Source organism: Grus americana, unplaced genomic scaffold (assembly GCF_028858705.1).
Source record: "Grus americana isolate bGruAme1 unplaced genomic scaffold, bGruAme1.mat scaffold_961, whole genome shotgun sequence".
NCBI lineage: Eukaryota > Metazoa > Chordata > Aves > Gruiformes > Gruidae > Grus > Grus americana.
The window spans coordinates 45497-71010 of NW_026562142.1; the positions used below are offsets into that span (position 1 = coordinate 45497).

At 51.0% G+C, this 25514-nt stretch overlaps 2 protein-coding genes and 1 pseudogene across 2 annotated transcripts; 2 read left to right on the top strand and 1 right to left on the bottom strand.

The window, feature by feature from the left end:
• Window positions 1-4535: 4535 nt before the first annotated feature.
• LOC129201329 (olfactory receptor 10AG1-like) lies at window positions 4536-5678 on the bottom strand (annotated as a pseudogene).
• Window positions 5679-8023: 2345 nt separating this feature from the next.
• LOC129201325 (olfactory receptor 14J1-like) lies at window positions 8024-8956 on the top strand. Its single transcript, XM_054812443.1, has one exon. It carries the CDS (start codon window positions 8039-8041, stop codon window positions 8954-8956), a length of 918 nt encoding a protein of 305 aa, XP_054668418.1. The 5' UTR covers window positions 8024-8038.
• Window positions 8957-17636: 8680 nt separating this feature from the next.
• LOC129201330 (olfactory receptor 10AG1-like) lies at window positions 17637-22145 on the top strand. The gene is made up of 2 exons (XM_054812448.1): window positions 17637-18571; window positions 22040-22145. The coding sequence occupies exons 1-2, from the start codon at window positions 17637-17639 to the stop codon at window positions 22143-22145; spliced, it is 1041 nt and encodes a 346-aa protein (XP_054668423.1).
• The last annotated feature ends 3369 nt before the right edge of the window (window positions 22146-25514 follow it).

Below are 25514 nucleotides of genomic sequence, written 5' to 3' on the forward strand. Positions count from 1 at the left end.
GTGACATCTGGACCGGTGTGTCCCTCTGTGGGGATTGCTGCTGTAGAGAGGTGGGGAGGAACTGGAGAGTGCCCCGAGGAGGTCTGCACATGTCCTGTACTTTAGGCCTCAACCCCATCTTTGCCGACCTCTTCCATACCCACTCAACCCTGGGAACATGCCGCTCCTGGAGAACCACTGCGCCCTCCAGGCAGCTCCAGATTCCTCTCCTAGACGATGGGTGTCCTTAATGTCACCTGTGTGAGAGCCCTGGGCACACCCCTCAGTTACACTCACCATCTTACCTGTCATCAGACACCGACTGGTGACGCATAAATCCCGTCCGACGTCTCGTCTCTAAAAGGTCACAAACAGACGCTGAGCTTTTTGCTCCCAAACACATGGAGGAAGAGGAATTTCAGTGGGGCAGTTCCTCATGCCTCTTTGGAGAAAGAGCCCAGACAGAAAGCACTGCACCGGGGAGATCCCACTGTATTATCGAGATGCTACGAGTCACACTAACTCTGAGCAGTGTTGAACATACTTTTATAAAGGCAGCCAGGCTCACTTATACATGCAAAGTTGGTACATGACTCAGATACAGTGACGTAAATGCAAATATTTGTGAAGAAAGAAACATAAAAACCATGAATGAAAAATAACAACAGCATGATAATTGTAATGATATTATAATGATATTGAAACCAAAGGAAACCAAACCAAAAAAAACCCCAAAAAACCCAACCTCACAACAAACAAACAAACAAAAGCTGGAATCAGATACACTGGGAATCATTTGTGGACAGAGGTGGTAATTCTGTCACTGTAGCAAAATGTCCTTGGAATCATTTTCTCAAGGGCATCCTTGAGCTCCCGGTTCCTCATGCTGTAAATAGTGTGTCACTACTGGAGGTACCACAGAGTACAGAACAGCTACCACCAGATCCAGAGATGGGGAGGAGATTGGGGGGACTTCAGGTGGGCAAACACGGTACTGCTGCTAAACAGGGAGACCACGGCCAGGTGAGGGAGGCTCGTGGAAAAGGCTTTGTGCCGTCCCTGCTCAGAGGGGATCCTCAGCACGGCCCTGAAGATCTGCACACAGGACACCACAATGAAAACAAAACACCCAAATGCTAAACAGACACTAACCACAATAAACCCAGCCTCACTGAGGTGGACATCTGAGCAGGGGAGCCTGAGGATCTGGGTGATTTCATGTCGGAACAGGTCCAGGGCATTGCCCTGGCAGAGGAATAGGGAACAATTATTGATACTTGGCAGGAGAGAAATCCCCATATTGCTATGCTGCTGGAGGCATTGACCCACAAAACTCGAATGCTGACATGTGGGAGTTTCAGGCCAGAGGGACCTTCACACCCTCGCGCCTTTGGCCAACAGAAAGGCAAGGTCTGCATCTGGAGCAGAATAAACCGCATGCATGAGGACCATGACGTGCCTGGCTGAGGAGTGTCCTGAGGAGAAGGGCATGGGAGTTATGATGGATGCCATATGAGCCAGTGGGTTTCCCATTTTGAAAGGTGGATGGAGAAACTGGAGAATGTCCAGAGGCAGTTTGTCATGATGAGAGTTGGGGCCTAAAGCATGAGCCGTGTGGAGAGGCAGAAGGAACTGGGTCTCTTTAGTCTGCTGAAGGTGAGGAGCAGGGCACTCAAAGGCAGCTGAATCCTGGCAGAGGCAACAGCCACAAGTTTCCTCCTGGGACCTTCACACTGGGCCTTCAGAAAGAGTGAACAGAGGGTGCTGCTGATGGCAGCAGGACACCCAGAACTCTCTGTGATCTCCATCTTTGGAGGTCTTCAGTTTCCAGCCAAGCTGACTGTGGGACTGGCGATACCCCACCCTTTGCTGGGAGGCTGGACCAGAGATCCCAGCGCTCCCTTTCCCAACAACCCTTCCATAAGCCTGTGCCTTGCAGTGTGCCCCAGGAGAAAGGATTCAGCTGGAGGTGGGGGTCTCTGCAGCAGGGGGTCATAGGACGATTCAGGGTGGAATGCTCCTGTACTCAGGAGGTCTCTAGTTCTACCTTTGGTTCCAAGCAGGGCCAGCTCGGAGGTCGGAGCAGGTTGCTCCATAGACATCAGCATCCCAGTACAGAGGCTGCACGTGTGCCAGGCATTGAATCCACCGTTATGGAAATGGACACAAAGCCTTTGAGCGGCTCCTTGAACCCAGGAATCGGTATGCCATGCCTCCCGAGATTCCCAGGAACACCTAAGCTTTCTGTGCAGAGGAATGCGAGTCCACTTTCCCTGTCCTGGCCAGTCTCCTGGCAAATGTGGTGCTGTAGGTTCTGAAGAGAACCAGAAGAATCTCTTTGAGGAGGTTAGTTTCATTTTACATGCTGAATTGCAGGGCAGATGAAGGGAGCTCAGAGCTTCCAGGCTCCCTGCCGCACAGTTAGGACATCAGAGACTGGAAATGCAGGTAGCGGTGTTGTGTTAGCGTACACCACGTGGAAATGTTGTCTTCCTTTGTGCTTTTGCATAAGCTGGGGTCTGTCCCTTGGCCGCCTGTGGCTAAAAAAGCAACAGCTCCCCTCTTCCACCTCCCTCTCCTCCACACAACAGGGAGGAGAGAGATGAAGCAGGGATAATTTAAGGGCAATACTGTCTAAGAAGTGTAATATTGAAATGGTAACAGTGAGAGAAGCAGCACTGCGTTTTAAGAACTTCATGCCAGAGGCTAACTGCTGAGAACTTATGGCTCTTTTGTAAAGTAGAAATGAATGTTGGGAATGAAATTGAAGTGCTTTGATTAATCCTAATGAAGAAAAAGAAGGAATTCCATTAGAGCACTGTGCTGTTCGTGTTATTAGTGACAGGACCACTAATTCCTTAAACAACCTTGAGAGAGTCTTTATTTTCCTCCTTTCCAAAGCTTAGTCTACTCAGATTGCCAGAGGACTACCTCCAATCTCTGCAACCCAAAGCTCTCCAGCCTTCTCTCATCAAAGGTCTTTTACCCCGGGACATATCTCACCATCACTTCAATACGCTGCCCGGGGTCTATTTTTCAGGTGGGTGAGGTCAGGCTATTCCTTTGCAAAGCCTTCCCTACAAAAGTCTTGTCTAGGTGCTGATCCCACTGTAGCACCTCATGCTGGGCACCACTCCAGCCTCCTTCTGCAGAGCTCCAGTGGATGGGCAATTTTCCTGTTTCTGTCCTACCCATTCACCTTCCCAATCTTTTTGTATTGTTTGCTTATCGAATATTGTCTCAGGAAACACATTTGTCCTCCACAGCATCAGCCATTTGCAATTGCAGGCTGAGATATTTCCCCTCGTGGAGCAGACATTGTGCAAAGCTGCTCCATTTGGGGAAACCCACTTCATGCTGCATAGGCATTTGGGCTACAACCCCCCACTGGCTCATTTTTTAAAGAGACAGTTTCAGACTGGCAAAGCAGATTCAGTACATAAATGCGTGTGCTGGTTTTGGCTGGGACGGAGTTAATTTTCTCCATAGTAGCTTGCATGGGGCTGTGTTTTGGATGTGTGCTGACAACAGTGTTGATAACACAGGGATGGTTTAGTTACTGCTGAGAAGTGCTTGCACGATGTCAAGGCCTTTTCTGCTCCTCACACCATCCCACCAGCGAGAAGTTTGGAGGGGACACGGCTGGGACAGCTGACCTCACCTGACCAAGGGATATTCCATACCATATGACATCGTGTTGAGCCATAAAAGCTGGTGGAAAAAGAAGGAAGGAGAGGGCATTGGGAGTGACGGTGTGTGTCTTCCCAAGTAACCATTGTGCGTGATGGAGCCCTGCTTTCCTGGAGATGGCTGAACACCTGCCTGCTGATGGGAAGTGATGGAGGAATTCCTTGTTTTGCTTTGCTTGTGTGCACGGCTTTTGCTTTACCTAATAAACTGCCTTTATCTCAGCCCCCCAGTTTTCTCACTTTTACCCTTCCGAGTCTCTCCTGTCCCACCAGGGTGGGGAGTGAGCAAGCTGCTGTGTGGTGCTTAGTTGCCGACTGGTATTAAACCATGGCAAAAAGACACTCCACGGGTCCCTGGGACTCTATCCCAGTGCTGGACTTTCCCCCCGGTGACTTTTTTTGTTTATTCTTTCTGTCAAGTTAGTGAAGCATTACACAACTCAGTGCAAGACATCATAGCAGGGGAAGATGACCTTCATGACTTTTAATGTTTTTAGGTTGATTCCATGCGGTGACACTCTAGACAGTCCATGGGGTCTAGCAAGTGATTTCTCAAACCTGAGGGTAGTCATCTCTTCATCGGTTGTGTCACCTTTGGGCCTCCTTGACTGCTGACCACGATTCGACTATTTCCCTTTAACTTTACATTGGTCAGACAGAGCTTGAAGGAGCTGTTTGCATTAATCATGGTGGGGCATGACATACCAGGAATGCCTCAGGCCACCTTCCCCCTTCTTGAGGAGGATGGAAGCCAGGCTGGACATGTGGGGTTTTTTGGGGCAAATGTGGGATGCCTTTTTTCAGACAACCACGTACCCCAGTGGGGCATTTGGGACTATTTGGGGCTATTTTACATACTCTGTAGTATCACTTTGTCCATAGGAGTCTCTTCAAGGCAATTCTCACTTCCTTGTTCCTCAGGCTATAGATGACAGGGTTAAACATGGGGGTCACAATTGTGTAGAACAGGGCAAGGTACTTGTCAGGGTCTACAGAATCCCTTGACCGTCGCTTTAAGTAGACGATTGTGGCTGAGCCATAGAAGAGTGTCACCACCCCGAGGTGTGAAGAGCAGGTGGAAAAGGCTTTGTGTCTGCCCAGAACTGAAGGTATTCTCAGAATTGCCCTGATAATTTTAATGTAAGAAATAACTATGAAGGAGAAGGGAAGGATCACAAAGACCAGGATGATGGTGTACAGCATCACTTGGTTCCAGAAAGTGTCTGCACAGGCCAGTTCCAGCAGAGGGGGGACATCCCAGAAAAAGTGGCGAAGGTCCAGGGATGCACAGAAGGGCAAAGTGAACACCTGGTAGGTCTGTCCTACTTGCACTGGTACGACGACCACCCACGACCCCACCAGCAGTCTGATGCAGACACCCCTGCTCATGATGAGGGTGTAGTGCAGGGGGGTCACAGATGGCTATGTAGCGGTCGTAGGCCATGGCAGCCGGGAGAAGGCATTCGATGCTGCCCAACAAAACCAGGAAATAGAGCTGGGCAGCACAGCCAAGGAAGGAGATCCTGCCGTCTTCCGTCAGGAAACCCACCAGCATTTTTGGCAGAGTGACTGACGTGTAGCAGATCTCCAGGAAGGACAGGTTCCTCAGGAAGGCACTCCTTTTGGTCAGTTGAAGACCTCTATAGGATGCCCTGGAGCTAAGGTATAGTTACAGTTTCAGTTGTCATAAACGTGGGCATCTGCTGTCATTTCACCTGGCCAAAGAAATTTCCCACCAGCCTCCAAGGTGGTGGCCCCAGATGCTGCCCTGTCTCTAGGAAGTGCTCCATTAGATCTTGCAGTTACCAGCACACATCTTGGTCACCTCTGGCATCTCAAAGATAACCAGGTGTTGTGTCTCAGCAGCTCACTCATGGCCTTTATCTTCATGAATTACCATGCGAGCTGGGACAAGCAGCTCACATGCAGGTGCCTGTTTTGTGCCCACCTTAACTGAGGCAAGAGGAATCCGACATCCTGAGGGTTTGTGGCAGGGAGCTGAGTCCCCATCCGGCCCCAGGACTATAAAACAACTGAGATGCATCTAATGACTCGGGTGCATCTCTTCCCTCAGCAGAGGTAAAGGAGATCCCTCCTGGTCACTGTCTTGGTTTCCTGTCTCTAATGATGGGACATGAAAAGGTGAATCTTGGACATGACTCAGTCTGTTTGGAGAAATGACTCTACTGGAAAGAAGTGTCCTTCCCCAGCGGAGGGAGGGAACATCAGTGATTGCTTCAGCCTGTTTCACAGCAGGTTCCCCCAGAGCCCCAGGGACACCTGGAGGGAGCCCAGAGGGGGCAGAGAAAGTGCTGCCTTGGGCTGGTCCTCTGCTCCTGAGCTGGGCTGGGCTCCTGGGATGGAGGGAGCTCATGGCAAGCGGGCAGCGCTGCAGAGAGACAGCTCTGCCCAGGAGCAGCTCCTCTGCAAAGCGCAGCAGGGCTGAGGGCACTGCCTGCAGGCAGCGAGGGCAGAGGGGGAAACGGCAGAGATATTACAGGCACTGTGGAGTGGGCTAATGCTGAGAGTTCGCTGTTGGAGAAATCTACACAGGCCTTGACACGGTAAGTGTCTGGCTCCAGGTCAATACACAAATGTCCTGGAGGGGCTTCCTAGAGCTCACACATCTTGCTGCAGCTAAGATCTGGCAGGATGGCAATCAGAGTTTCTTTACTGTGGAGAAGGACATGCTCCAGAGCAGGGCTTCTGCGTAGCACCATCAGAGGGACAGCACACGAAGTTTCCCTTCTCCTGGGGCTGGCTGCAAGGGTGTGCAGCCAGGTGTGCAGCCAGGGGTGCCCAGGGCTGTCTTTCAGAGCGGGGTCCCTGCACCCCAGGGGCTGTGTGCTGGAGCAGGGACTCTGCTGCCTGCCAGGGTCAGCACTCAGCCTGCCTGGGGAGCTCCCCACAGCACCTGGGGATAAGCTCTGGGTGGAAGGGGTGATGCCTGGCAGGGCAGAGGCCTTCTGGAGTCAAGAGGGTGTTGCATGGGTCAGAGGTGCTCACAGGTTCAGATCCCCCGCCAGGGCATTTGCAGAGGGTCCTTTTGAAGCAGGACATCAAGGCAACATGTACCTGAAAGTGCAGGAACCTGTGCTTTCAGTTTTCCGCTCTTCATTGGCTGGGGGGCAGTGGGAGATGGGAATTTATTTCTCTGCTCTGGTGAAGGCACGGAGACCCCAGTTCTAATTCAGACTTCTCTGAACTGCTGCTGAGCCCCCGCACACACAGAGATGTCCCTGCTTCCAGGAGGGGTCTGCAGGGCAGAGCTGAGCACACAGTGGGTGCGATGGGGTCTGTGAGCACTGACAGGGAGGAGATGTGGGGACAGAGAAACAAATCCCGGCAGGAACAGCTCCAGGCTGCAGAGATATGGGCAGGGAGTGAGAAGAAGCTGCTGCCAGAAATGCCAGGGGAGGGGGGGGGATTCAGGCACCTCTGTGCCATTTGCTACAGCGCCGACGCCTTCCCCGGAGCAAGCCCCTGATCTCTTCTGCCACACAGCAGGGCCTTCACCTTGAAGGCCATGTGCTCCACGGCATGAGTTACCTCCTCGGCAGATGGACCCCTGATGAGGGGAATCTCCCAAGTGCTCATCCGTTTGTCCCCGTACTGCCTCCATCAACAGGGGCATTGGGGAATTTCTCCAGTTCCCCCCTCCTCTTCATGCTGCCTTTCTTCCCACCTAAGGTGGGAGCTCCGGGCAATGCTGCTTGCAGGGCTCAGTGAGCCAACTCACTGTTCCGGACAGGTGATCTTGAGGACATTCGGTTATTTCCCTGGGCCATCCTGCTGTGCTGCAGGCTGTCTTCCAGAAGGGCACAGCCTTCCCGTTCCGTCTGTGTGTTACGTAGCAGCCCCTCAGTACTAAGGCCATGGAAATGCTGCTGGCAGGGTGTATGCAAGCACCTGTGATGAGCCCCCTGCGTCCCTGGCTGGGAGGGGAGGGCTGAGCTGAGACAATGTGAGGAGTTTGGAGATGGGCACTTGGGAACTGCATTCACCCCATTGTCCATTTTCTTCTCAGGGGGGTCTGGGTGCAATCGCTCTCCAGCTCAAGGAGGTGACAGCCTAGGGTAACTGAGACCGGGTCTGACGGACAGACTGTCCCTCGGCACAAAGGGACAGTCCCTTTGCCACACAGGACCCACAAGGTTTCTCTCAGCGACAAGCAGAAGTGCCACTTGGGGGATCCTCAGCCAGCTCCCACCCGAATTCACTAAATGGACCAGCAAAAGGTCTTTCTGAAAGGAAAGAGGCGGTTTGGGGGGTTTCCATGAGAATTGGAAGAAATACTTCTCTGAGATGTCTACCCTAACTTGTCACTACTTCTTCCTCCTTTGACAGGTCCCAATGCCCAGAGACAGCAAATGTCCAATGACAGCTCCATCACCCAGTTCCTCCTCCTGGCATTCGCAGACACACGGGAGCTGCAGCTCTTGCACTTCTGGCTCTTCCTGGGCATCTACCTGGCTGCCCTCCTGGGAAACGGCCTCATCATCACTGTCATAGCCTGTGACCACCACCTCCACACCCCCATGTACTTCTTCCTCCTCAACCTCTCCCTTCTAGACCTGGGCTTCATCTCCACCACTCTCCCCAAAGCCATGGCCAGCTCACTCTGGGACAACAGATCCATTTCCTATGCAGGATGTGCTGCCCAGCTCTTTTTCTTTCTCTTCTTTATTGTAGGGGAGTATTGTCTTCTCACCATCATGGCCTACGACCGCTACGTTGCCATCTGCAAACCCCTGCACTACGGGACCCTCCTGGGCAGCAGAGCTTGTGCCCACATGGCAGCAGCTGCCTGGGGCAGTGGGTTTCTCACTGCTCTGCTGCACACGGCCAATACATTTTCCCTACCCCTCTGCCATGGCAATGCTGTGGACCAGTTCTTCTGTGAAATCCCCCAGATCCTCAAGCTCTCCTGCTCAGATGCCTACCTCAGGGAAGTTGGGCTAATTGTGGTTAGTGCCTGTTTAGGATTTGGGTGTTTTGTTTTCATTGTGGTGTCCTATGTGCAGATCTTCAGGGCCGTGCTGAGGATCCCCTCTGAGCAGGGACGGCACAAAGCCTTTTCCACATGCCTCCCTCACCTGGCCGTGGTCTCAATGTTTATCAGCACTGGCATATTTGCCTACCTGAAGACCCCCTCCATGTCCTCCCCATCCCTGGATCTGGTAATGGCAGTTCTTTACTCGGTGGTACCTCCAGCCGTGAATCCTCTCATCTACAGCATGAGGAACCAGGAGCTCAAGGATGCAGTGTGGAAACTGAGGACGGGATGATTTTCAGAAGCAATAAACTGTTCATCATCATCTCCATATCACTCATAATATAACTCATTGCAGCCCCAACCTGTCTTCTGAAGTTTTTGTTGCTTTTGTTTTGGGGGGGATTTCGGTTTTTTTCTTTTGTTTTACTGATGATAATGTGGTCCACAAAGCAATGTCATTATTCATGCCACTTCTGCATCAGGATCTACCTTTCCTGTGTGATCCAGAGAGTGTGTTAATGAGAAGCAAGGCTGTCTGTACATTTAAAGAAATCAAAGGACCCTGCAGTGACTGGTTTGTTTGAGATCCTTCCTGAGAGACCTTTCTGGAGCTGCAGGTCAGTGCCTGTGTGCACAGGTGGAGGGGAAAAGAGTCCCAGCACAGGAGCACTGCCAAGCAGCACCAGCGCTTGGTCTTTCCTGAGCTGCTCTCTTTTCACTTCCACACTCTCTTTCTGAGCTCTTGTTTTGGTGCAAGGCCTGAGAGCACTGGCAGCTTGGTCAGAGTCCTGCTGCGTGGCAGTCCTGTGATCATAGGCAGGGACAGGCAATGGGCACTACTATGACAGAGTTTGCCCCCATAACAGTGTTTCCGTCAGACAAGGGGACCTCCTGAGGCAGTGCCTGAAGGCGTAGGTCTTCCTTCAAAGTGGCTGTCCAGAACAAGCTCAAGAAAGTGCCCTGGTGAGGAAAACACCAGTGAACAGACCAAGTGTTTGAATGTGCAGGGTGGGGGAACGCACGCAGCAGTGTCCTCGCACAGCCAGTCCTCCTGGGATAGCCTTGAAGGACCAGCAGAGCAGGGTCTGGTCTGTGCCTGTGGTCACTGGACACCCCAAGGAAAGTGCCCCAGGGCAATCATCACAGGCCAGCCCCTTGCAACCACCATTCCCAACACTGGCTTCTCACTCCAGCTCAGAGAGGTGGTTTGTCCCTCCTGTTCAGAAGGAGGACACTGCATGACTAGGTCAGAAGTCCACGTCTACATTTTACAGACGAGATAGAAGCATGCACATCATGTGCATGTGGGGACATGAACCTGAGTGAGCATGAATGCCATCAGCTGTTCCTCAGAGGTGCCATGAAGGCTTGTGGGACAGACAGTGTCTTGAGGTCACTTCACTGGGAGAGTAACTTCCCCTGGGAAACCACCTGAATGCAGCACTGGGATGGGCTTCCTTGGACCTAAGTCCCGGTGTCCATTCCTCATGCCGTGGGGCATCTCAGATGAGTGCAGGGCAGGGCGACACACTGCAGGGCTGAGGTGCCTCCCAGCCTCCTCCCGGAGTGGCAACAAGAGGCCAGAGAGACACTGTGACTGCTGCGATGCACTGCCTCTGTGTCTGCAAGGGAAGGACTCGTGGCTCTGAAGACCCCTGTGTATATGAGGAGTCAATGAGGCCAACTCAGGTGCGGACATCTCACAGGGCCTTGACGTTTCTATTTGTGACTGCAGGAACAACCCCCAACTTCCCCTTGAGATTCCTCTCACCCGCCTTGGACAGGCTCATTGCAAATACTCCTGTCTGCTCGCGTCACCCTTTCTGGATTGTGCCCTCAAACGTGTCAGAGCAATCAGAGAGGTTCTGGGATCCTCAGAAAAGGCAGACATCAAACATTTCTTCAAGAAGGGCAAGGAGGAGGATTGGGAGAATTACAGGCTGGTCAACCTCACCTTAGTCCCTCAGAAGGTGATGGGCCAAATACACCTGCAGGGATTTACAGGCACTTGAAGGAGAAGGAAGGGACTGCCGAACCCACATGGGTAGGGACAAGAAGGGCATGTTTCGTACCTGGACCTTAGCAAGGGCTTTGACATGGTCTCCATAGTCTCTATACAGTCGGATTGGGCCAACCCGTTGAATGTCTTTATTAACTCCCTGTACAATGTGACAGAGGGCATTTTCAGCTCCTTTGTGGATGATGCCAAACTGGGCAGAGCCTCTGAGCGACCTCATCAGGTTAACCCTGCCTTGAGCAGGATAGCCGGACAAGATGAACTTCAGGGCTCTCTTCCAACCTGAGTTATTTGATGATTCCATGAGTCTCTCCCTTGGAGAGCTTTTGGAGACAGAATCGACAAAACAAAGAGGCCGAAGTAGAGATATAAAATGCAGCGGTAGAAATACAGCAGTTCCTCTGAGGAACATTTCTCCACTCAAATTGTTGGTAGGAAATCTACTGGATAAATTTGATGAAAGCAGCTTACTTTTACCTGCTCAGGTACTGGGCCACAAAGAGGGTGATGGTTGGGTATGGTATGATGTGGTCAATTGTGTATAAGTACCTCATAATCCAGTAGGAAGCAAATGGGGAGGTGAGGTCAGTTCTGCCTCTGGAGGTGATAGGCCAGCAGCAGGAACGTGGCTGAGAAAGGGACTCTGAGGTCACTTCACTCTGAAATAGCTGATAGGCCAGACCTTGGCCCATGGCTGGGATATGTGCTTTAAAGCTCACATCTGACAGCGTCTCTGACAGGCCAGCAGAAGGCACCTGGTTGGCACATTGTCTGTGAGATCCCATCTGCCAAAGGACCTAGGCTTAGTCCAGGAAGGGGGCTTATATCTTGGTGGTCATGTCTGTTCTGCCTGAGAACATGATGGGACAGCAGCAGGCACACGGCTTGGTCGTGTCTATCATCTGAGAAGCTGAAAGGCTAGCAGCCTTGGGAGATCATGGTGAGGTTACTTCTGCCTGGTCAGGTGAAAGGCCTCAAGAAGACTGGTGGGTTGGGATGCCTGCCTGAAGGGTTGTTTCTCAGATGGTGGAGCTTTCCTTGGAGGTAGGAAACAACAGGAGAGAGAAACGCTGCCACACAGTGCAGCGTGGAAGGTGGAGACTGGACATGAGGAGGAAGAACTGTCACTCCAAGGGTAGTGCTGTGGTACAAGAAGTCATCCCGAAGGAGTGTGAGATCAGTCCATCTCTGTGTGTTTCAAGGAACAGAGCGTGATGGTGGACAGATGTCCGTGAATGTATGGAAATGCCAGGGTGAGAGCAAGGTGAGGAAGTGAGATGGGTGTCTACGGTGTGCAGGGAAAAGAAGCAGCTGTGGGACAGCGTAGGACAACGTGTGGTGGAGATGGCAAAGGGCGCTGGCAAGGCTGGAAGTCGCCAAGAGAACCCAAGTCTGTGTCCCCTTGGCAATCGTCTCTGCCACCAAGGCCTGTGAGGAGACATGTTGTCCTAAGGCACTGGGGGGGCCTCGTTGCCTCCTTGCACACCCCCAGTAAGGCTGGGAACTGCCATCCCGTTGTCCTTCACTCAGCACAACACCCCCCACATCCCACTGCCCCAGGAAGAGCCCTGAGCAAGGCGTGAAGGACAGGATCTGCCTTCCCAGGGGCTGGGGCTCAGGCCTTGGCCCTTCTGCTTCATCAAACAAAAGCAGGGCTTCCTCTGCATCTCAGCTGCCTGTACATTACCTTTGCCTGCCTGCAATCATGGCCTCCAATTATCCCTTCTAACGAGTCCTCGGGGAGCCTTTGCTGGTCATGGTGCTCAGTGGGACTCAATGCTTCAAGGTACTCTGGGTTTTTTCCTTTTACACTGAGTCTTTGAGAGGTTTGTGCAATCTCCTCTCAGTACCTGGGGTTTGTTACTCAGCACCAAATACACCATGGGACTCATTAAAATCAAGCAAGCCCTAACGAGCCATCTCTCTCCCTGTGATTTTCTTCAAGTCTTCAAGAGTTGTACAGATAATTGGAGTTGTTTCCTAGTGTAGTTGTGGAGAAAGATTTCAAAGAACTTCTAACAAAGAGGAGGTTTTATTTCCAAGGGTGTATTTTACCACTTTTCAGTTTAGAGAAGAGGTGATGGCAGCATTCCTCAGTAGATATTGCTCCAGGGTCTCTCCTAAGGACGCCTGGACAGGAGGAAAAGCAGTCCCTTGAGGTCTGACACAGCATGGACAACCTTCACCTCAGCTCCCCAGCCCCACCATTTCTCTCATTGGCCACCGGGGACTTTTCCTTACATCAGACTTCTCCACTGAATTCTGCAGCTGGATGTTACAGCTCCTTTGTACCAACCCGCACTTGCTTTCCTTAGAGAAATGGCTGCACATATTATTTTTTTTGCCTATTTGCAAGCAAAGAAAAGTCAAGCACGATAAAGTTTCATCGACAATAAAACACACTCTGCACCATATGCTTACTACAAGCTGCCTCTAATGATGTTGCATTTCTACAAGGGATAATCATATGAGGAATGTTTTAGACAGGTAGGTGCCAAAAGCTAGCTATAAACACAGCTAAAGAGTTGGCTAAAGAGCAAATTGGACTAGTGTCGTGATTTAATCTGGTCGGCACCTAAAGCAACCCCACAGCTGTTCTCTAACTCCCCTTCCTGGGATGGGGGAGAGGACTGAAAATGGAAAAAAAGTAAATCTCTATGGGTTGAGGTAAAGACACTTTGATAGGACAGAAAGGGATGATGACGATGTTAATAATAACAACAATAATAATAGACTATACAAAACAAGTGATGAACAGCACAATTTCTCACCACCTGAAGTCGATGCTCAGCAAGATCCCAACCTGCCCCGTCTCCTGGCAAGCCCCCAGTTCTATATGGAGAATGATGTCATAAGGTATGGAATATCCCTTTGGTCAGTTTGGGTCAGCTGTCCTGGCTGTCTCCCCTCCCAGCTTCTTGGTGCCCCCCAACTTCTCGCTGGCAGGCCATATGAGAAGATGAAAAGTCCTTGACTGCTTGGCAACAACTAAAACCATCAGTGTGTTATCAACAATACTCTCCAAAACACAGCACTATCCCAACTGCTAGGAAGAAAATTAACTCTATCCCTGCTGAAACCAGGACAGCTACTTAATCACAGGGCAAGCATTTAACTCCCTGATGTCAAAACAGCAGCTTGGGGTGGGTGACAGGAATGTGAAGGAACAAAGAGTAAGGGGAGGCGAAAACTGGAGCATAATGGAAAAGGCCTTTGTCTAGACAGTCTGCTGGAAAGATGACTTTAGAAATGGTTGTTGTTATCAGGAGAGGTGAAAATATAGGAAAGATCAGGGAAATTAAAAACTCCATATAATGGGCAGAGTAGTGATGATGAAGGTACAGGGGAAGATCAATATTTCTTTTGAATATCCCTTTTCAAAGTTCACAGGCTTGGTAGAGGTCTCTTGTGAGTGAGGACGTGCAAAAACTGCACCCGTCTTGGAAAGTGGCCAACATTGCGACGCAGGGAACCCCAGGCTGCACCAGCTCACTTTGGTGAGGAGTGTGCCATCAGGTAGAGTCTTCTCAGGTGACATATCTGGGCACCCAGATGAGAAGAACGTGTCCACAAGCTGTCAGCATGGACTTCCCAAGGGTATATCATGCCTCACCAACCTGGTTGCCTTCATGACAAACTAACTGCAGTTATGCATGAGGCGAGAAGAGGGGCCATCGTTTACGTCAGCTTCAGCAAGACACATGGCATGATCTCCCTCACTATTCTTGCTCCCACGTTAGGCCATTACAGTCTGGAGGGGTAGACAAACAGATGGGTAAAACACCAGCTGGATGATCAGGCTGGGAGCGCAGTGGTGAAGGGGTCATACCCTACGTGGAGGCCAGTGAGACATCCTGGGGCATCGTGGGGCAGCACAGGGGATGCTCCTGGGCCCTGTGCAGTTTATCACCTGCATCCATGACCTGGAGGAGGCAACTCTCACCACGTGTGTCAATGACACTAAATGGGGGGGGGGGATCGTTCCTGTGCCTTAGTGAAGCTGTTCAGGGGAAACGTGCCAGGCAGAAGGACTGTCCTGTCAGGAACTTCATGACAGAGAAGACAGACAAAGGCCAGGTCCTGCACCTGGGACAGACTGACACCAGCAGTGGCCGGGGCTGAGGAATGCCTGGCTGGGGATCAGCCCTGCCTCAAAGGCCCTGGTGGTGCTGGGGGACAAACGACAACGATCAATCCCACCGTGTGACCTGCTAGCAAAGGCCACCAGCGGTGTCCTGGAGTGTGTGAACTGGAGTGTCAGCAGGAGAGTGAGGGAAGCGACTGTGTCCCCCTGCTTATCGCTCTGTAGACCACCTGTACGCTGCTGTGTCAAGTTTGGGGCCCCCCCTGGGGAGGGGGAGGAGGAGGAGGGAGTGAGCAGCTGTGTGCCTGCTGGGCTGTTGGCCAGTCAAGCCACCCCATGGAGGAAGATGTTGATAACTGGGAGCGAGCGCAGTGGGAGGCCTCCGAGATGCTCAGGGGCTGGAGCACATGCCTGGGAGGAGAAACTGAGGGGAAGAACCTTGTTCAGCCTGCAGAAGAGGCGGCCTCAGGAACCTCGTAGCAGCCTGCCAGTCCCTACGGAGACTTCTTCGGGAAGATGGAGCCAGTCTGGTCACCATGGTGCTCGGCAGGGGGAAAACAGACAAGAGTTAGATGATGGAATAAGGCAGGTTCAGCGCAGAGATAAGGAAAATCTTTTTCTCCACGAGGGTATCCAAGCATTGGAACTGGTTTCACACCTTGGGTGTTTTCCAGCCCCAACTGGATAAAGCCTTGAGCAACACTGTCTGACTCCATACCTGATTCTGTTGTGAGCAGGACGCCAGAGCAGAGACCTCCTGAAATCCCAGGTGGTTTCCAGGGCAATGACGGAGAGAAAAAGAGGTCACCGCTGCCTCCTGCAGCATCAGGGACTGAGGAGTGTGCTCCTGCCTCTTGGCTCCTGACAACGGTAAGTGCCTTTTGGCCTGCCCTGAAATGCGGAGATAGTGTGGCAGCACAGACACCGCCAGCAGCAGCTGCAGGCATCTGTCCAGCTTGGCCGGGCTCACTGGAACGGGCTTCCTTCAGCTCTGAGAAATGCCGCCTGTGAGACAGTCACCGTATGAGAAGTTCTCTGGCAGTTTCCCGTCAGCAAAGCTGGCCGGAACTCTGCTCTACCTGTGATCTTGCGAAGCGCTGAGACATCGGAGAGTTACAAAGAATTGGCTGTATGTCTGAGGGCATTTTGAAATGACCAGGAAATGCTGGCATGTGGATAACCTGCATACAAATGGGTGCTTTGAGTTAAAGCCTTAATTTAACATACATGTGGGTATCTCACAGTTTTTTCAGAAAACAAAGGTATTTCTTTTTTTCGGTACACTTACATGAATCAGTAGGTAGATTAGAAAACAATCATGGTGACTTTTCCCTCACACCAACCCCAATGTTGTCTTGGAAACAAAGGTAACAAAGGAACAAACCTCTGTGAGATACATAAAACTCACAGGAAAAAGGCAGGAATGCCTTGGAAAAAGAATCAAACTACTAGGACCACATGTTTTTGTGAATCCAGATTTTTCTCGTGAGAAAACCCTTCTGTGTTTTTCATTTGGCTAATCTGAATGCTTTAATTACATGTTTTATGACCTGCTGTTCTCCTCAGTAATGCATCAGAGTTTAAGAAGACTTTGCAAAGGGAGTTAGCGATGGCTGGGGAGACACCGCCAGCATCCTCAGTCCTCTGCCTGGAAGAGCATATTCCTTCCCCATGTCAAACTGAGCTTCTTAAACATCTTTCAGCTGAGTCTCTTCTTCATAGGAAGACACCTGCTACTGCAGTGCTGCTTGCTTGGAGCTCACATCCTGCAAGTGCGCCCCGCAAGAAGTCTTGATGCTCTGGGAAGGTGGGAAATGCAAAGGGAAGGCTCAGTTCCCCAGGCAGCAAGAGCATTGCTCTGCTTCTGCCAGGGCTTGCAGGGGAGAGGGAAGCATTGCAGGGCTGGGATCAGAGCAAATGGGCCCTCGGCTGGATTTGTAAGCTGTCAGAAATCCAAGTGACAGAGCAGGAAACTTAGGAAAGCTGAATAATTCAGGACTCATGGAGAAGTTACAAAAGTCTGACCTGTTCAGAAAAAGTGGGTATCGTCAGGACATGACCCAATTTTAATCACCTTCTTCTCTGTATGACTGAAAACTGCATGAAGCCGTTTGATTGCTTGCATAAACGTGTCTTTTAGCACCCTGAAATCTTGTGGTTGATGCAGAGACTGCTGCTCATCTGTCTTGTTAAGAAGTCCCATGGATGCATCAGTATTACTCGATTCCTTGACGGACAGAAGCCTGTTTTAATTTTGATGGGATTCACCCTTTGCCATGTAAAAATGAATGATTCGGATCTAAATATATTCTCCCAGATCTTTGTGTGTGGACACAGTATCAAGAGATGAGCTCTTACACATGAGGAAAGCTGGGATTAATGTCTCTCACTAAGGTCTAAGAATCAAGCCATGCCTTGCCTTGCTTTGTTTTGATTGCCTCTCCGTGCCCAGCCCAGCCTTGCTTTCTCTTCCCCTTTTTCGTCCCTCTCCTCCTTTTCACCCAATGTCTTCTTAATGTTCTTACATTCAGTGCAGCTCCTACAAGGTCTGGACAAGGAACGTAAGCAAGACTGTTCTTAAAGGGGCTAGTATTGATCCATTCTCTTCCTTTTCTCTCATCTCTCACCAGATATTCTAGGTAATAAAATCACCTCTAAAAAAAGAAAGTCAAATTTCTGTTATCCATGTGACAAAACCCAGACATTCAGGCTCAAGGATTCTGTTCTCTCCTCCCTTTACAAACCTCCCTGCAGCAAGCAACCCATGTTAGATTGCCAAACGTTCATGCATATCTTGGTCAAGCTTGCCTAACCCTGCAATCACGTGTCTGCTGATGTTTGTAATCTTTCTCCAGGCTTGGAGTGTACGTGATGGTGGACAAGCCATCAGCATCCTCTAAGAGCCTGTGGTTTGGCTTGCTCTGCATAGGGAAAATGCCCCAAAGAAAAGGCTTGGAGAACCACACCGTTGGATCTGGATTCATTCTCCTGGGACCTTCTGAGCACTCCAGCCTGCAGGGCCTGTGCTTCACCATATTCCTGCTCATCTACCTCGTGGCTCTCACAGGGAACAGCCTGATTGCACTCATCACAGTGCTGGACTCAAGCCTCCACAGCCCCATGTATTTCTTCCTGAGGAACCTGTCCTTCCTGGAGATCTGCTCCACGTCAGTCACTCTGCCAAAAATGCTGGTGGGTTTCCTGATGGAAGACGGCAGGATCTCCTTGCTTGGCTGTGCTGCCCAGCTCTATTTCCTGGTTTTGCTGGGCAGCATCGAATGCCTTCTCCTGGCTGCCATGGCCTACGACCGCTACATAGCCATCTGTGACCCCCTGCACTACACCCTCATCATGAGCAGGGGTGTCTGCATCAGACTGCTGGTGGGGTCGTGGGTGGTCGTCGTACCAGTGCAAGTAGGACAGACCTACCAGGTGTTCACTTTGCCCTTCTGTGCATCCCGGGACCTTCGCCACTTTTTCTGGGATGTCCCCCCTCTGCTGGAACTGGCCTGTGCAGACACTTTCTGGAACCAAGTGATGCTGTACACCATCATCCTGGTCTTTGCGATCCTTCCCTTCTCCTTCATAGTTATTTCTTACATGAAAATTATCAGGGCAATTCTGAGAATACCTTCAGTTCTGGGCAGACACAAAGCCTTTTCCACCTGCTCTTCACACCTCGGGGTGGTGACGCTCTTCTATGGCTCAGCCACAATCATCTACTTAAAGCGATGGTCAAGGGATTCTGTAGACCCTGACAAGTACCTTGCCCTGTTCTACACAATTGTGACCCCCATGTTTAAGCCTGAGGAACAAGGAAGTGAGAATTGCCTTGAAGAGACTCCTATGGACAAAGTGATACTACAGAGTATGTAAAATAGCCCCAAATAGTCCCAAATGCCCCACTGGGGTACGTGGTTGTCTGAAAAAAGGCATCCCACATTTGCCCCAAAAAACCCCACATGTCCAGCTTGGCTTCCATCCTCCTCAAGAAGGGGGAAGGTGGCCTGAGGCATTCCTGGTATGTCATGCCCCACCATGATTAATGCAAACAGCTCCTTCAAGCTCTGTCTGACCAATGTAAAGTTAAAGGGAAATAGCCGAATCGTGGTCAGCAGTCAAGGAGGCCCAAAGGTGACACAACCGATGAAGAGATGACTACCCTCAGGTTTGAGAAATCACTTGCTAGACCCCATGGACTGTCTAGAGTGTCACTGCATGGAATCAGCCTAAAAACATAAAAAAAAAAAAAAACTGGGGGGCTGAGATAAAGGCAGTTTATTAGGTAAAGCAAAAGCCGTGCACACAAGCAAAGCAAAACAAGGAATTCCTCCATCACTTCCCATCAGCAGGCAGGTGTTCAGCCATCTCCAGGAAAGCAGGGCTCCATCACGCACAATGGTTACTTGGGAAGACACACACCGTCACTCCCAATGCCCTCTCCTTCCTTCTTTTTCCACCAGCTTTTATGGCTCAACACGATGTCATATGGTATGGAATATCCCTTGGTCAGGTGAGGTCAGCTGTCCCAGCCGTGTCCCCTCCAAACTTCTCGCTGGTGGGATGGTGTGAGGAGCAGAAAAGCCCTTGACATCGTGCAAGCACTTCTCAGCAGTAACTAAACCATCCCTGTGTTATCAACACTGTTGTCAGCACACATCCAAAACACAGCCCCATGCAAGCTACTATGGAGAAAATTAACTCCGTCCCAGCCAAAACCAGCACACGCATTTATGTACTGAATCTGCTTTGCCAGTCTGAAACTGTCTCTTTAAAAAATGAGCCAGTGGGGGGTTGTAGCCCAAATGCCTGTGCAGCATGAAGTGGGTTTCCCCAAATGGAGCAGCTTTGCACAATGTCTGCTCCACGAGGGGAAATATCTCAGCCTGCAATTGCAAATGGCTGATGCTGTGGAGGACAAATGTGTTTCCTGAGACAATATTCGATAAGCAAACAATACAAAAAGATTGGGAAGGTGAATGGGTAGGACAGAAACAGGAAAATTGCCCATCCACTGGAGCTCTGCAGAAGGAGGCTGGAGTGGTGCCCAGCATGAGGTGCTACAGTGGGATCAGCACCTAGACAAGACTTTTGTAGGGAAGGCTTTGCAAAGGAATAGCCTGACCTCACCCACCTGAAAAATAGACCCCGGGCAGCGTATTGAAGTGATGGTGAGATATGTCCCGGGGTAAAAGACCTTTGATGAGAGAAGGCTGGAGAGCTTTGGGTTGCAGAGATTGGAGGTAGTCCTCTGGCAATCTGAGTAGACTAAGCTTTGGAAAGGAGGAAAATAAAAACGCTCTCAAGGTTGTTTAAGGAATTAGTGGTCCTGTCACTAATAACACGAACAGCACAGTGCTCTAATGGAATTCCTTCTTTTTCTTCATTAGGATTAATCAAAGCACTTCAATTTCATTCCCAACATTCATTTCTACTTTACAAAAGAGCCATAAGTTCTCAGCAGTTAGCCTCTGGCATGAAGTTCTTAAAACGCAGTGCTGCTTCTCTCACTGTTACCATTTCAATATTACACTTCTTAGACAGTATTGCCCTTAAATTATCCCTGCTTCATCTCTCTCCTCCCTGTTGTGTGGAGGAGAGGGAGGTGGAAGAGGGGAGCTGTTGCTTTTTTAGCCACAGGCGGCCAAGGGACAGACCCCAGCTTATGCAAAAGCACAAAGGAAGACAACATTTCCACGTGGTGTACGCTAACACAACACCGCTACCTGCATTTCCAGTCTCTGATGTCCTAACTGTGCGGCAGGGAGCCTGGAAGCTCTGAGCTCCCTTCATCTGCCCTGCAATTCAGCATGTAAAATGAAACTAACCTCCTCAAAGAGATTCTTCTGGTTCTCTTCAGAACCTACAGCACCACATTTGCCAGGAGACTGGCCAGGACAGGGAAAGTGGACTCGCATTCCTCTGCACAGAAAGCTTAGGTGTTCCTGGGAATCTTGGGAGGCATGGCATACCGATTCCTGGGTTCAAGGAGCCGCTCAAAGGCTTTGTGTCCATTTCCATAACGGTGGATTCAATGCCTGGCACACGTGCAGCCTCTGTACTGGGATGCTGATGTCTATGGAGCAACCTGCTCCGACCTCCAAGCTGGCCCTGCTTGGAACCAAAGGTAGAACTAGAGACCTCCTGAGTACAGGAGCATTCCACCCTGAATCGTCCTATGACCCCCTGCTGCAGACACCCCCACCTCCAGCTGAATCCTTTCTCCTGGGGCACACTGCAAGGCACAGGCTTATGGAAGGGTTGTTGGGAAAGGGAGCGCTGGGATCTCTGGTCCAGCCTCCCAGCAAAGGGTGGGGTATCGCCAGTCCCACAGTCAGCTTGGCTGGAAACTGAAGACCTCCAAAGATGGAGATCACAGAGAGTTCTGGGTGTCCTGCTGCCATCAGCAGCACCCTCTGTTCACTCTTTCTGAAGGCCCAGTGTGAAGGTCCCAGGAGGAAACTTGTGGCTGTTGCCTCTGCCAGGATTCAGCTGCCTTTGAGTGCCCTGCTCCTCACCTTCAGCAGACTAAAGAGACCCAGTTCCTTCTGCCTCTCCACACGGCTCGTGCTTTAGGCCCCAACTCTCATCACGACAAACTGCCTCTGGACATTCTCCAGTTTCTCCATCCACCTTTCAAAATGGGAAACCCACTGGCTCATATGGCATCCATCATAACTCCATGCCCTTCTCCTCAGGACACTCCTCAGCCAGGCACGTCATGGTCCTCATGCATGCGGTTTATTCTGCTCCAGATGCAGACCTTGCCTTTCTGTTGGCCAAAGGCGCGAGGGTGTGAAGGTCCCTCTGGCCTGAAACTCCCACATGTCAGCATTCGAGATTTGTGGGTCAATGCCTCCAGCAGCATAGCAATATGGGGATTTCTCTCCTGCCAAGTATCAATAATTGTTCCCTATTCCTCTGCCAGGGCAATGCCCTGGACCTGTTCCGACATGAAATCACCCAGATCCTCAGGCTCCCCTGCTCAGATGTCCACCTCAGTGAGGCTGGGTTTATTGTGGTTAGTGCCTGTTTAGCATTTGGTGTTTTGTTTTCATTGTGGTGTCCTGTGTGCAGATCTTCAGGGCTGTGCTGAGGATCCCCTCTGAGCAGGGACGGCACAAAGCCTTTTCCACGAGCCTCCCTCACCTGGCCGTGGTCTCCCTGTTTAGCAGCAGTACCGTGTTTGCCCACCTGAAGTCCCCCCAATCTCCTCCCCATCTCTGGATCTGGTGGTAGTTGTTCTGTACTCTGTGGTACCTCCAGTAGTGACACACTATTTACAGCATGAGGAACCGGGAGCTCAAGGATGCCCTTGAGAAAATGATTCCAAGGACATTTTGCTACACTGACAGAATTACCACCTCTGTCCACAAATGATTCCCAGTGTATCTGATTCCAGCTTTTGTTTGTTTGTTTGTTGTGAGGTTGGGTTTTTGGGGTTTTTTTTGGTTTGGTTTCATTTGGTTTAAATATCATTATAATATCATTATAATTATCATGCTGTTGATATTTTTCATTCACGGTTTTTATGTTTCTTTCTTCACAAATATTTGCATTTACATCACTGTATCTGAGTCATGTACCAACTTTGCATCTATAAGTGAGCCTGGCTGCCTTTATAAAAGTATGTTCAACACTGCTCAGAGTTAGCGTGACTCGTAGCATCTTGATAATACAGTGGGATCTCCCCGGTGCAGTGCTTTCTGTCTGGGCTCTTTCTCCAAAGAGGCATGAGGAACCGCCCCACTGAAATTCCTCTTCCTCCATGTGTTTGGGAGCAAAAAGCTCAGTGTCTGTTTGTGACCTTTTAGAGACGAGACGTCGGACGGGATTTATGCGTCACCAGTCGGTGTCTGATGACAGGTAAGATGGTGAGTGTAACTGAGGGGTGTACCCAGGGCTCTCACACAGGTGACATTAAGGACACCCATCGTCTAGGAGAGGAATCTGGAGCTGCCTGGAGGGCGCAGTGGTTCTCCAGGAGCGGCATGTTCCCAGGGTTGAGTGGGTATGGAAGAGGTCGGCAAAGATGGGGTTGAGGCCTAAAGTACAGGACATGCGCAGACCTCCTCGGGGCACTCTCCAGTTCCTCCCCACCTCTCTACAGCAGCAATTCCCACAGAGGGACACACCGGTCCAGATGTCACCACACCACGGCTCACTGCAGGGGGATGAAAACTCAAGATGTCTGGGGTGGCAGAGCTACTTCTACCACGGCCTCAGATGCAGTTGACCTTGTTCACGCTGAGCACGCACCACTGGCTTGTATGGTGTCCCTCGTAGTGCCTACAGCACAGAGGACCCAAATCCTTGCCTGCTAGCCAAATCACTGTATTCCCTTCCCTGCATGCAGTAGTCATGCCACTCTCCTCGAGCTGCCTTTCCCTCTGGACACCTATCAGAAAACTTAATGCAATTTCTGGTGCAATGATTGTGAGGCTTTTGGGGAGTCAGCAGTCCTAGGATGAAAGCAAGCACACATTCAAAATTCACCAGGATTCACACGATTTTGAAGGCTTTTGGAAGATGCGGGTATGAACATGTATCACAGTTTCTGCAGGGGCTGTGGGAAAGCCCATACGTACAGTAGTGATGTCTCCAGGAGCTGATCTTAAACTCTCCATCTATCCAGGAGCTGGCCCTGGGATTCCCTCATCCTTCCAGTTACCCCATGGAGAAACACATACACACAGACAAACACACACACACACACACAGAGTCATGTATTTGGTAGCGGGAGGGCTACAGGGGGTGGATCTGCAAGAAGCTGCTAGAAGCTTCCCCTGTGTCCAATAGAGCTGATGCCAGCCGGCTCCAAGACGGACCCAATGCTGGCCAAGGCCAATCCTATCAGCAACTGTGGCAGTGCCCCTGTGATAACATATTTAAGAAGGAAGAAAAAGAGAGCGACTGAGACTATTTGAGAGGAACAACTCTGCAGACACCAAGGTCAGTGCAGAAGGAGGGGGAGGAGGTGCTCCAGGCGCCAGAGCAGATTCCTTTGCAGCCCATGGAGGTTGATGGTGGAGCAGATATCCACCTGCAGCCCACGGACAACCCCACACTGGGGCAGGTGGAGACACCTGAAGGAGGCTGTGACCCTGTGGGAAGCCAGCGCTGGAGCAGGCTCCTGGCAGGACCTGTGGACCCATGAAGAGAGGAGCCAGCGCTGGAGCGGTTATTCTGTCAGGACTTGTGACTCCGCTGGGGGACCCATGCTGGAGCAGTCTGTTCCTGAAGGATTGTACCTCGTGGAAGGGACCCACGCTGGAGCAGGTCATGAAGAAATGTAGCCTGTGGGAAGGACTCAAGCTGGAGAAGTTCACGGAGGACTGTCTCCTGGGAGAGGGACCCCACGCTGGAGCGGGGGAAGCATGAGGAGTCCTCCGTGAGGAGAAAGGAGGGGCAGAGACAATGTGTGATGAACTGACCAGAACCCCCATTCTCCGTCCCCCTGTTCCGCTGAGGGGGAGGAGGTAGAGAAATCGGGAGTGAAGTTGAGCCCGGCAAGAAGGGAGGTGTGGGGGAAAGGTGTTTTGAGATTTGGTTTTATTTCTTATTACTCTGTTTCACTTGGTAATAAATTGGATTATTTTTTTCTAAGTTGCGTCTGTTTTGCCCATGATGGTAAATGGTGAACGATCTCTCCCTGTCCTTATCTCAACCCACAAGCCTTTTGTTATCTTTTCTCTCCCCTGTGCAGTTGAGGAGGGGGAGTGATAGAGAGGCTTTGGTGGGAACTCGGCATCCAGCTGGGGTCAACCCACCACAATGGCTCTCTCCATCGCCAAATCACAGAACCATTGAGGCTGGAAGGCAGCCAGCTTCCACCTTCTCTGGGCTTCCTCTTCATGCTTGATTTTTGTCAGGGGCTCCTTTCTCACCCAGTCCAGCCTCCTGCAATGTTGCTTGACTTCCTGCATGTCTGGGTGTACTGTTATGAAGCTTGAAGAGGAGATCCTTGTCTAGCAAACAGCTCTTCCCTCTTCTCTGCAGGACCCTAAACCATGGGATTCTTCCAAGCAGGTTCGTCCGCATGCCAAAGCTGTCTCTCCTCAAGTCCTGCTCTTTGCCTTGTTCCCTTCTCTCAGGAACCTCAACTCTACTTTCTCGCGCCCGATATTCCATCCCTGACCAGCTCTTCCTTGTTTCAACGTATGACATCCTGAAGGACCGCCCCCCTCACTGGCCTCTCAGTCACCCTTGTCGGGAAGGCGTTGTCAGTGAACTCCAGAAACCTCCTGGATGGCTTTCACCTTGCTGTGTTGCCCCTTCAGTCAATACTGGGATAGTGCAGGTCTGCCATGAGGATCAGGGCCTGCAAACATGGGGCTTCTTCCAGGTGTCTGAAGAAGGCCTCATCTACTTCCTCTGCCTCATCAGGAGGTCCACAGCAGACATTCACCAACTACAGTGTTGCATTAGGGGCATTGCTGCGTCACGGGGCTGCATTAGGAGGAACATGGGCCCCTCAAACAACCTGCCTTATCATCCCCCTCAACTCACATTGGTGTGGCCTACACACATGGGTGTGTCCCAGGGTGTGGCTCCCCGTTTTGGAGAAGTAGGGAGGAAGTGGAGAGTGTCAAGTGGAGGTCTGCCAAGGTGAGGCTTGGGACCTAGTGCACATGACCTGTGTAGGGTGGTCAAGGGACTGGGCGTTCTTTGGCCCAGCAGTGTGGAGGCTCCAGGCAGTACAGGAGTGGCCTGAGAGTGCTTGAAGAGTTGCTTCAGAGATGATAGAGC